The sequence below is a fragment of the Mastigoproctus giganteus genome, chromosome 6 (assembly GCF_048544385.1).
Source record: "Mastigoproctus giganteus isolate SK-2022 chromosome 6, ASM4854438v1, whole genome shotgun sequence".
Taxonomy (NCBI): Eukaryota; Metazoa; Arthropoda; class Arachnida; order Uropygi; family Thelyphonidae; genus Mastigoproctus; species Mastigoproctus giganteus.
The window spans coordinates 204581394-204594268 of record NC_143580.1 but is presented as its reverse complement, the minus strand read 5'-3'; the positions used below and the strand labels follow the sequence as shown (position 1 = coordinate 204594268).

The following is a 12875-nucleotide window of genomic DNA, read 5'->3' as shown; positions in this document are numbered from 1 at the left end:
CTGCAGTCATCAATTTCAGGATTCTCCACCTGCAGTATTTTCGTAAAAGTATGTATGCATTCATGGCTTCTGTCATTTTTGCTTTAAAAGTATTCCATAATTCAAATGTATTCACCCAATTCACAGATGCCATATAACACCTTAAACTGTCAAAGTCCCTTCTTCTGAAGTTAAAACTCATGCATTTACTTTTAACTACTGCAACATCTTTCTTCATCTTTTAACTGATGATTGAATGGTCACTTCCTGACAATGGTTTCTGTACTTTAAGACTGTGATGTCATCTGATTTATTAGTAATGATGAGATCAAAATATTTTTGCCTCTAGTACTTTCTCTAACCTGGTACAAATAATAATCATCTAGTTTACTTAAAAAAGTTTTTCCCCGTGGTGAGTTTCCCTCCCACTTATTCCAATCATTCTGGAGCAGATTAAAGTCACCCATAATAAGACATTCAAGCTTGCTTGCCCATTCAATCTGCATGTAAAGACTCTCATTGTATTCTTCACGCATTCTTCGTATTCTTCACAACCTTCTGGTCTGTAGATTACTCCCACTCTCACTGTTCCTTTGTTTCCAACTAACTCACACTACACAGATTCTATGCTGGCAGACATAACTTCAGACCCAGCAAAAGCTCTTTTTACACTCAGGCTGCTTTTGATAAGAAGCATGACCCTGCTTCCCTTCTATCTTTCCTAAGTACATTATACATGCTGTAGTGGAACTCTTCACCAATCACCAATGTCTGGGTGGTACCATGTTTCTGTTAGTCTTATTACATCAGCATTAGCTGTCCAAACCAAGAGTCTGAATTCAGCAATTTTAATGACACCCATCCTGACATTACTGTAGACAGTTAAGATTAAGTAATCTTCTACAGTTTAGTACCCTGACACACCCCATGAAGTTATTTGGTTTGTATCCCAAGCTTTATCTTTCCCCTCATTTGAAACATTGCTACCCTCAGAACATCTTGCCAACATTGGTTGTTGTGGCGAAAAAGAATTCATGAGGTGAGTGCAAACATTGCTTTGACCGATATCATCAGTTAAATGCAGATCAAAATTACTCTTCTCTCCCCTAACTAGCAGTTTCCCTGAACCCTTCAGGGTATTCTCAATGATACTAGCAAAAACCCTTGCATCACCTTTGTTCAAATGAATACCATCTCTATAAAACAGATTCCTTCTATTTACAAATGAGGGCCACATTGATAAAAATACCCCCCCCCTCCCCAGAGTCTTGCAGATTCCCTAGTCTCGAGTTAATCCACAAGACTTTCAGAATATAATCCCTACTATTGTGTCTGGGCAGAATTGCAGACACATACACATTCTGACCTAACTCGTGGCATTTTTTCAGCATAGTCCTATATTTATCCAACAGATGGTTAGGTCATGTTCGTTTAACATCGTTAGTCCCACATTAATAATAATGTTCACTTTACTTCCCTTAAAATGTAACAATCCATTGGTAGCGTCCTCAATTCTTGCTTCTGGCAAACACACACTGGTTCTGGACCATCTATCTTTATTACAAAAAACATTACCTGATTCTCTGACAATAGTCTCCCAATAAAACTAGATCACCTTTGACCAGAGCAGTCTGCACTTGACTATTCTCTTCTGGGACCCAAATGGGGAGCCATCACTTGGATGGTCAGATGCTCGAGTCCCTGATGAGCTCCCAGTTACATTTATTTCTAGGTCAAGCACGCATTTCTCCAGTAACTCAAATTCTTCTTATAATGCACCAAGCTGTAATTTGTAATTGATTCACTCCTTAAATCAGTTGCAAAGAAAAGAATCGACAGTGAGCTAGGTCTATCTACTAGACCAGCCTTAGAATACATGCCACAGGCTATATAAATGACCAAGTCGCTACTCACACTGGAAATTCCTGCAGGCATTTCTGTTTGTATCATAATTGGGTCTTGTAGCAACCATAATTTAAGTAAAATTTGAACTTCGCAAAAATTATGAAATTTAAATTTACAATATATTACGGAATTTATGTTAATAAAATACTGCAGAAATTAAACTGTTGACAAAACTTAAATCACTAAAGATGTTAAATTTAAGTTAGTGAATGAAAGTTATGAAATTCCTTCCAAAATATTGATAACAAAAGCCATCTGAATATTAAACTGTTCTGTACCTTTCCAAATATTTTACAAATTTAAACTTACATTATATATGGAATTTAAATTAACAAAGTATTACAGAAATTGTACTGCTGACAAGACTTTTAACCTCTAGTGAAATTAAATTTAAGCTACCCAACGAAAGTTAGGAAGTTCCTGACAAAATGCCAATAGCAAAGGCTATCTGAATATTAAGCTGTAGCTTTCCAAATACATAAATACAAAACTAAACTAACCTACATTATATAGGAATTCAAACTATATATTAACTACAGTTTAGTATATTGAAATAAAAAAAAAAAAAAACTCAAAATTATTTCAAAACTTAACTTGCAACGAAGAGCTTCAGAAATACACAGCCACATGCTGCAGCTGCAATTCCAGATCTCTAGTTCATACTCATTCTAGGACCCTACATGTTTTGGTCGAAATTTTAATTAATAACTTTTAATCGGTATAAATTCTAAGTGGTCTCTAAGATTTACCTCTCTAAACACTTCCCATTTGATATTTACATTTTTGGTTCCAGTGAAAAGATTTTAAAAAATCACATGCATGCACGCACGCACACACACACATGCACACGATCTGAATCCTGATCTCTTCCAAATCAACAAAATTCTCCCCAATGGTTTCACCAAAAAATAATCCAAAAAAATTGTTGCAAGTTTTTTGGACTATTTTAACTATTTCCCTTATCATCCAAGATGGCAAGCAGTTTAACAAAACAGCTAAGAAGCATAACATACACTACCAAGGCAATAAAAACTTTACAAATCCCCAGATCATTCCCCCTACCCCATTAGAAGTTTTTTTTTTTTTTTTTTTTTTTTTTAGGAGCATTAGCAACTAAGGCCATATTGCTCTGGGATATGCGGTGGTCATTCCCTGACCTTTCCGCATCCACCGTATTTGGTGGTGACAGGCTCGAACCCCGGTCTAATCAAGAAGCATGTGCTATGCACTGCTGCTCCTTCCCACCTGGCTACGGAGGTGCCACCCAATTAGAAATGAGGGATACTATATATAAACAGAATGCTAATGAAAATCATATTTAAAAAATAACTCCCAATGCAGCATTCACAATGCGAGTAATATAGCATAAATTTAATATGGAATAACTTAAAATCTCATTTACAACCCATTATCACAGAAGAAAGTTTAAAGAAATTAATAACAATAATTTCTCCATATTCAAACTACTCCTCCTTCTCCATACAAATACTGATCATCTCAGAAGTCATTCTCAGCTCAGAACCCATCTTCCCATTCCCACTCAACAGTCCAATTCATCAATCCCTTCCCTCCCACCACAGCAACTATTCAGTAAACACAAGCCATTTCTCATGTTAGCATGAACCACAACTACAACACAATGATGACATTATCATTGCCTTATACAAGGGAATAACCACCTCCTTATCCCTGCTAGAAAAATATAGGAATTTTTCTAGCAGGGATAAGGAGGTGATTATTCCCTTGTATAAGGCAATGGTCAGGCCACATCTAGAGTACTGTATACAGGTCTGGAGGCCTCATTTCAAGAAGGATGTAGAGCTGCTGGAACGAGTACAGAGAAGGGCAACAAGATTAGTGAATGGAACAAAGGGGTGCTCTTACGAAGGAAGGCTTAAGTTTTGCAAATTACAGTGTCTGGAGACTAGGCACCAGCGAGGTGATCTGATAGAGGTATATAAAGCCTTGAATGGTTTGAGCATGCTCAATGCTGATGGGATTCTTCCTCTCGCTCAGAATAATCACCTGAAAGGGTATAAATTCAAATTGAGGAAAGATAGATGTAGGATAGACGTGCGGAAATTTGCCTTTAGCCAGCGGGTGGTTGGTTGGTGGAACAGACTTCCATCCCTTGTCGTGGAAGTTGATAGCCTAAATAAGTTTAAGGCTCAGCTGGACAGGTATTTTGAACGAACAGAGGGGTGAAGTGGAAGTGGGTTTTTTTTTTTTTTTTTTTTGGCTGATGCTGCATAAGCTTGCTTTCTTGCATCAAATGCCTCTACTAATGCTAATGCTAAAGATAATACCACTTCAAAGCAAAAAAAAAAAGAAAGAAATATTCTCACAGAAACTTATGATCATCCCACTGAATAGCCTGTAAAATCAGAAGAGAAATCAGCTGTTTGTTCTTTGTTGTTCCAGAGTCAAAGCAACATCATCAGTTCATTATAACATTAATGCCAGGCACTACTAAAGTATGTAATTTTTGTATTTTTTTTTTTTTCAATTTGACTATTATTCAAAATAATATGAAAACTAGCACAGTGCTGAATGCATTAGTTGTAAGTAATTTTATTGTGTAATTTTACTTTCCATTAAGTCATTAAAATTTTCAAATGTACACAAAAAGTATGTTCAAAGCTTTATGTGCAATGCTACACTGTAACAAAACCATTTCAAGTTCATTGTTACTTGGCAACTTATGCAATGCATGCATTTCATTACATTTCTTTAAGTTTGCAGATGTTTGAAGGTTGGCAGTATGGTTAATGATAATAATCAAGGTATGCTACTGCAGCAAGATCTAGGAAAATTAGACACATTGGCTGAGAAATAGCAATTGAAGTTTAACATTGAAAAATGCAAGGTACTGCATATAGGTAACAGCAGTGTACAACCTATATGATACTACATTCAGGATAGTGGAAAATAAAAAAGACCTGGGGATAAAATTTTGCAGTCAGATATGAAGTTTTCTAAGCAGTGCAGAGAGCCTGCCAGGACAGCTTGTGGAGTTTTGTCAACGATGAACAGGAAGTTTTCAAGCAGGGATAAGGAGGTGAATATCCCATCATACAAGGAAATGGTTAGGCACCAGCTTGAATAGTGCATACAGGTCTGAAGGTCTCATTTTAGAAAGGATGTGAATCTGTTGGAATAGGTGCAGAGATGGCAAGATTGGTGAAGGAAACAAAAGGATACTCTTACTAAAAAAGGCTTCAACTTTGAAAATTTCAGCATCTGGACAATAGTCACCTGCAGGGGGATCTAACTGAGGTGTTTAAGTCTTTGAATGAATTGAGTAAATTCAAGAAATTCCCCAACAAATAGGATGCCAGAGACTCAATGAGTGGCCATGAGGTCTCCTGATTTAACCAACTCCTGAAAATTTTTTCTGTGAGGAAAAAAATCTACAGGTTTTTCTGTTTTTCTCTTCAGACATTCTAAAAAATATCCATTGCAGAGGAATTTTCTAAAATTAATCATGTACTTATGACAAAAGTATGTCATACATGAATGAAATAATGCCTTTATATACTGAAGCACAAGGATATCAAACTGAAACTAATTTTGAGAATGATTTGGTTACAATTTTGATCATACTTTTGTTGTTCAATCAATTACATTTAAACTAGTTTTCATCAGTTCTCTCAAAATAAGTGATTATGATCGCATATATTGGGCATCCAGCTATCAAGAGTGTAACTTCAAAAGTATCACCACATAAAAATATGCAAACAACTATTTTCATATTCTTTTTTTATTTATTTATTAATCTTTGTTTTTATAACAATAACTGCTTAATGAATAATAATCTTTTGGAGAATATTCCCTACTTACATCAATAGCTGCTTAAACCTTTTTTTAAAAACAACAGAATTTCATTCATCAAATTTCAGGGTACGGCATTTTTATAATTAGTTGTCTGGTTAGTAGTCTGGTTTTTGACTGATACCTTCAAAGCCTAATAACTGTTTTTTTGACTAATATTTATTTTAATTACTTCTCATAATACATGTAATTCTTATTCTGAATTAACTTTTCTCAACACAAGACCACAGTTTCTGAGCTCCTTTGCTTGCTCAGTAAAAGCAATTCCTGTCTTTCTTGTCCTTTTTCTCAACTTTTCGTGTACTGTTTGTTTTTTTCTAACAATATTTCACAATCCTAGTTATTACTTACGTTCCTCCACCATATTCTCATGTCAGAAAAAAAGCATGAAAAGATTCTTAGCAATACATAGATAAGCATGTTGTAATTGTACAAAAATTTTACTATCATTTTACTAAAATTTTTACTATTATAAATAAATATGAAAAATATATTTCTAAAAAAAAAAGTTTAATGAAAAATGGTATAGAACATCATATTACCTTAACATAATTAAGAAGAGCAAGGCTTGTTTCAGCTGCATCCTGTGTTTCAACAAACAGTAATTTGTGCTTTTGTATATTGTCAAGGATTCCCTAAAGAGAAAAACAAATTATTACTTTAAAGATCAAGCAGTTATTACAAAAATAATACAATGCAATGGTAGAATATAGAGTACAAAGTACTATAATAATACAGTACAAAGATCAAACATGTATGAATATATTAAAAAGTAGTAATCACCTGCCAGAAGGCAGTTTGCACATCCAACCACTACTTTGCATTCCTTTTGAAATTATTATATGTGGTAGTAGAAATAAACTGACATTAATCAAATAACAACTACAAGCAGGTCCCACTTTACAAGTTCCCAGTTGGTGAATTTTTTTTTTTTTTTTCAAGTATCAAGTGTCAACAAAATCGAAAATATGAACAATAATTGCAATAATAAATGCTAAACATTCATAAATACAGCATTTCAAACCACACGCATAGCTATACAATACAGTAGTATTATGTGTGCATTTGTTCAGGCAGACGAGAGAATCTCATTGACTCACATAACATAAAGCAGTTAACATGCTGACATTACAAAGAGTGGTTGTGTCGCCCTTCATTTTTGGCTGTCTTGGCTTATTTCAAATTTATTATTACTACTTAGCCACATGGTGCAAGGAAGCCTGAGGTTTATGCTGCACCAGCCAAAAAAAATTCCCAAGTTACCCTGAGAGAGAGAGAGAGAGACAGAGAGAGAGGGAGAGAGAAGGGAATCAAGAAAGAGAAGAATAATGATATCCAGCTCAGGACCCTGGGTGTGCCAAGCTCATACTTACCACTGAGGTGATATCCGGCTTATTAAGGGGGATAAATTCGAAGGGTGTTTGGAATAACCTCTTCCTCAGTTTATTGATAATTTTGAAAATCCTTTAAAATTATCAATAAACCAGCAGAGATCATACAAAATGAAACAGAAGTGGTTTAATATTGCTAACCAATTGCAGCTTAAGGTTTCTACAACTGACATCACTGGTCTGCTTCAAGCACACAGTGTAGGGCTCGCAAATGAAGACCTCCTTGAAATGGCAAAATGTGAAGAAGCTGAGGAAGAAGAAGATTTAACAGCTGAAAGTCCTGTTCATTCCATCACTCTCAAGGGGCTTGAGATTTTTGAGTCACAAGATTCAAATTTTGAGTGCACTAGAAAAGTTGCTACAAATTTATGAAAAGAGAAGAATGTCTAGGAAACAAACGACCTTGAACATTTCTGAAGAAGAAGACTGCTTGTGCTTACAACGAGTGCTGAACAAGCAATGAGTGTTGAAGCATCAACAAGTGTGCATTTAGTCGATGATGATGATGATGAAGAATAAACATTCTTTAACATTTGTATGACATAAATAATGTCTTTATTATTATAATTTGCTTGATTTTAAAGGCTGTTTTCATTTCTTTGTTTAAATAAATCATTCTTCATGCATAAACTATTGTTTTGTTGACCTTTATTTAACATTACTATGGTCAAATTTCATTGTTGTGAACGTAACTCCTGTTTCAAACATTACATTTATCGGAAATAAATTCCCGCTTTACAAGTTTTCGCTTTACGAGCGCACGCTAGGAACGAATTAACTCGTAAAGTTGGGAATGTATATTTATTTTTAAAAATTAAATAATATTTATTTAAAATAATATATTATAATTAAAATATATTTAAATAATATTTATTTTAAAAAATTTTAATTATATTCAAATAATCGTATATCTAGCTTAAAATAATACTCCATTCATTCCCCATGGACCAAGTTCTCTTTGCTGGTATAGTGCATCCACCACTTGCCTACACAGTTTGGAGAGATCAGAGGTCGAGTGCCTTCAAAAATCGTACTCCTACAGAATGTATAGGTTGGTAATTGAAAATGAGAGTTCTGAAACCAGACAAAGTAATTTAAGAAGGGTTGCTGTTCTCTTTTAATGGAACACTGCTGAAGCCTATACAAGTAGTGTGGATGACATCAGACAAATTAAATGAAGATGTGAGATAGGTTACTGTTTCTTATCTAAATACGAGATGTATTCAAGTTATAAGGTCTCCAAATTTATTTCTCACAAAATAATCGAAGTATACACATGGGACTGCTTTTAGTCTAACTGCCAATTGGTTCTGAATGTTTTTAGAAAATTGCAGCACAATGCAGTGTGTTACATTAATTGCAGCACCCTAAACAGTATGCTATGTTTATAATACTTAAAATGCCATCTTTCACATATCAAGAAGGTAAAAAGGCAATGGTATCAACTTGTGAGAAGCAATGCTTACTCAAGATACTGCAGCGAATGGATCTTGCTTTTCCTCAATTGTCATGATAGATGAGACATGGGTTCTACTCTTCAATCAAGAAACTAAACATCAGTCTGCCCAATGGAAGCACACTGATTCACTACCACTTAAAAAAAGGTTTCATGTTGCTGTAAGTGCAGAGAAAATGATGGCTGCTGTTTTCTGGGATATTGATGGAATAATCCTTAAACATTGTGTACCCAAGAACTACAAGAACAGGAAACTTGTGAAAAATTTCTTCCCAGCATTGCAGAGAAAAAAATTCCACACAGACTGAATCACATTTGTTTCCATCAGGACAATGCTACACCCCATCATCGTTGAAATGTACAATTTTTTTTTAAAGACAACAACATTCAGGTTATCCCACATCCTCCATACTTGCCTTTTGGTTATTCCCAATGATGAAGGATGATCTTTGTGACACAAGATTTCCTAGCTGACAAGCAGCTGCTTATGCTATTTAGCAGTGGGCTGAGCATACCTCCAAAAAAAGCTTTGCTGCAGCCTTCACAGCTTGGAAGAACAGGTGTGAAAAACATGTGCAGCTTCTAGGAGACTATACTGAAAAGTGAGGCAAGTGTCACCTCTGTATCTCATGTACATTATTATGAGATATAAATTGGGAGAACTTATAACTTGAGTGCACCTCATATAAGTAATTGTTTAAAGTCTGCAATTTTATAGCTGCAGAGATAGTTTGATGGTTAGGAAGCTGAAGGAAACTATTAATACAAAACCAGAAATTAGAAAATAAATAATGGAAAGCCTAGAAAAGTATGAGAAACTTTGGTTCACACAGACAGCAGAAATAGAAAATAGTAAATAAAAAAGAAAGAATATACATTTTTTTCTATCTATTTCTTTTATGTGGTAAACTATAGACATTAAAAAATGCATGCCACTTCACAGGATTGAACACTGGACCAGATATACACCGATGAGCCAAAACATTATAGTCACCTATCTAATATGATGTTGGTCCTCCATGTGCAGCCAAAATAACTCGTACCCAGAGAGGCATGGATGCTACAAGCTTTCTAAGTGTGTCTTGTATCTGGTACCAACACGTAACCAGCAGATCCTTTATCTCCTGTAAGGTCCGTGGTTGAGACTCCACAGATCGGAGTTGCTGTTCCAACACAAACTACAGATGCTCGATGGGATTGATGTCTGGGGAATTTGGAGGCCAGAGCAATACCTGGAAGTCTTCCTCATGTTCCGCGAACCAGTCACAAACAATCCGGGCAGTGTGGCATGTATGCATTATCTTGCTGAAAGACGGCACCACCAGAGGGGAAGACTGTTGCCATGAAAGGGTTTACCTGGTCAGCAACGATGTTTAGGTAAGTGTAAAGTGTGTTGCTGTCTAGCGGCACCAGGGGTTTCCCCCATCTCCGAGTTGCTTACATTGTGGGTGTGCCAGTTTGCTGGGAAAGCCAGAGATTTAAAAGTATGTGGGTATTGAATTTGTGTTATGTCGTGTACAGTTGTTCATCTGGTCGTTTAGCTGCAAGACCCCTGCTGAGGCCCAACGTTGCCCCATTTATGCCCTGTGGAGGCAGACCAGGAACCTAGTAGACTAATTTTACTCTGGCAGGTCCTGCTGCCTAATTTTCTGAGATTTCAGCAGCTAGGACCTAAAAAAAAAAAAATTTATATATATATAAAAAATATATACATATACACACGCACATATAAAATATATATATGCGTGTGTAATATGTACATATGTCCGTGTCCTCAATTGCGTGGGAAAATATCGCTTAGATGTAAAAAGGTCAAAAGTGGGTGTAGTTAATTTGGAGTTGTTTAAGGTTTTGGTGTGGGGGCATACGCTTGCATAAAGATAGAAGGGGAGGAGAATGTAGACTGGGGGGGAGTAAGGCAGAAGTATGGGGACAATAGAGAAGGCAATCCTAGTAGATCAGTGAGGCATGCACATGCCTCACCAGAAGGAAAGGAGGGGTGGTGGTGGCTCTCCCATATAATTTAAAGGATAAAAAGGATTTAAAGAGAATGGGGCTCGGTTGCCCGGCTCAGATCGTCATGTGGCATCGGCAGCTGGGCTGCGTGTCACTCACGTCAACTCTGTCCAAGTTGTCGGTCCGGTATTTATCCTGGAACAGAAGCAAGGATCCCTTTGTTCCAGCTACGTGGATGTCCTCAGGTTTTGCTTGTGGTTGTAGGCAACTAGTCGTGCACCTCATGGGTGTTCATTATTAAGTTCACTTCTTGTTCCTCCTTCATTGTCACAGTCGATGTACCTATGGTCCAGTCTGGTTTGTTTTTAGTCGGGGTCTCGTCCGTGCGGGCAATCCCCGTGTGTTTATCTGTTCTTTTGTTGTGTTTATAGTAGAAGGCTGTTCGCCTGCTTTGTGAATTGACATTTGTCCTCAGTCGAGGTCTCGTCTGCGACAGGACACTGGGGGTTTCCTTTTCATTTCACCTGATTAGTTCCAGGCTTTTCTTGTTGGTTACTGTTCGTATTTTTAAACAGTGCCTTGGGGCTTAGATTTATCCTGATCCAGTTACTTTAGTCAGGACTGAATTTATCCTGGGAGTGTTGACAGTTGTGGGCAATGGTGTAGTTGGCTCTATGTCTTGCAAACAATTTCTGGGCAAAATCAGTGAATGCTAGGTACTCACCTTTGGTGTCCAGGAGGTGTTGTTCAAGGCCTCTTGGCAGGTATCTGATCTTGGTGATTACAGTGTTGCGTAGGTTGTCATAGAGCTGGCAGTCATACATGAGGTGCTGCCAGCTCTCTAATCCTCCGCAAACACAGGTGAGGTCATCTTGGATCGCAAGGAGTGATAACTTTGCATTAATGGCCCCATGGCCTGTGAATAGATAGGCTGATTGTAAGCCAGGGGAGAACCAGTTGGGTGACGTGGTATACACGGTACGTGTGCAACAGGTAAACGATGCACACGTACGTGGCAGTCCACATGGTGCAACAGGAATCATGATTCATTGGACCAGATGATCTTCCAATCACTCAAGGTCCAGTTTCAATGCTCGCATGCCCATTGAGGCGCTGCCACCGGTGAACCGTGGTTAGCATGGGCACTCGGAGTGGCCTGTGGCTACACAGCCCCATTTTTAGCAGGGTTCGATGTACTGTGTGTGTGTGTGTGTGTGTGTTGTGACACATTACTCCCATCACCAGCATTCCAATTACTAGTGAGTTGTGCCACAGTCACCCTTCTGTTGACACGTACCATCCAGGAGAGCCTTCACTCACCTAGAGCATCAATGAGCAGTGGTCGTCCAACACCTCGCTGGCGGTTTGTGGGTTTTCACTCTTCAGACACACTTTTGGTAGGTACCACCACAGCTGACCGTGAGCATCCCACCAGCTGTGCCGTTTCAGATATGCTCTGACCCAGACATCTAGCCATTACAATCACTTAAGTCCACTGCTTTTCCCATCTGAAGAACAAGAGTAACACTAATTAACGAAGCACAGTATCAGGTGTTTTTTATACTGTGTCCCGACCTGCGCACGTGCCATAAGCGAGTTTGACAAAAGCCAAATGAAAACACACTTTCTAAGCGAGCAACTACATGAAATGAAAGCAAATAAAGATGGTTACTGTTCTTGGGTGTATTTCCACACATGTAACCCCACATTTGTGAATACACTATTGTCATTCTTTCCATGTGTAACAAGATAATGCCAAATACAGTAAACTTCCATTATGACACTATCACCAATAGTCCTATCCTGCTTTTAGCATACTTTTCTTCTGGTCTAATCATCAATCCTATGAAGTGGCATGCATTTTTTAATATCTATAGCATTAAAATCTGGATATATAACCAGCCTTCCTCTTGAGTTTTGGTTTGGGAAACACAGATGTCTTCCCAAATTGTTTATCGTGCAGTTTGTTTACTTCGTAGAAGTCATTTCCCGAGCAAGTAACATTTGTTCATATTTAACTCGAAGTCCTATAGGTAGAAAGGCCACCCTTTACAATTTAGTGACTACCCATTTATTAGTACATGTGCACACTATCCTTAGCCTTTTTTTATTCTATAGTGTTCATCTGTTTTCCACACTGATACAGTAATCAGTATCTTTTCTGTGTTCAATGTGCCACTGGTAAATTTTATTAGTGACAGCATTATTATTATGATAATAATATACTTACACAGTAATACTCAAGTTATGTTTAGTTTCATTTAATGAAATCTTTTTAAAATTATCATTCTTTTGAATAACATGCAAAGAAAGGTTAAAGTTGCCAAAAAAAGCAAGTGCAGTACAATAAGTAGGCA

General features: G+C 37.1%; 1 protein-coding gene across 1 annotated transcript in view; it reads right to left on the bottom strand.

Moving 5' to 3' along the window:
• Xpd (general transcription and DNA repair factor IIH helicase subunit Xpd) overlaps positions 1-12875 on the bottom strand; it is a 279740-nt gene that overhangs the window by 41357 nt on the left and 225508 nt on the right. Inside the window, exon 19 of the mRNA XM_090376384.1 lies at positions 6258-6350. Coding sequence (XP_090232510.1) covers positions 6258-6350 — 93 coding nt within the window. The remainder of the gene's footprint in view (positions 1-6257; positions 6351-12875) is intronic.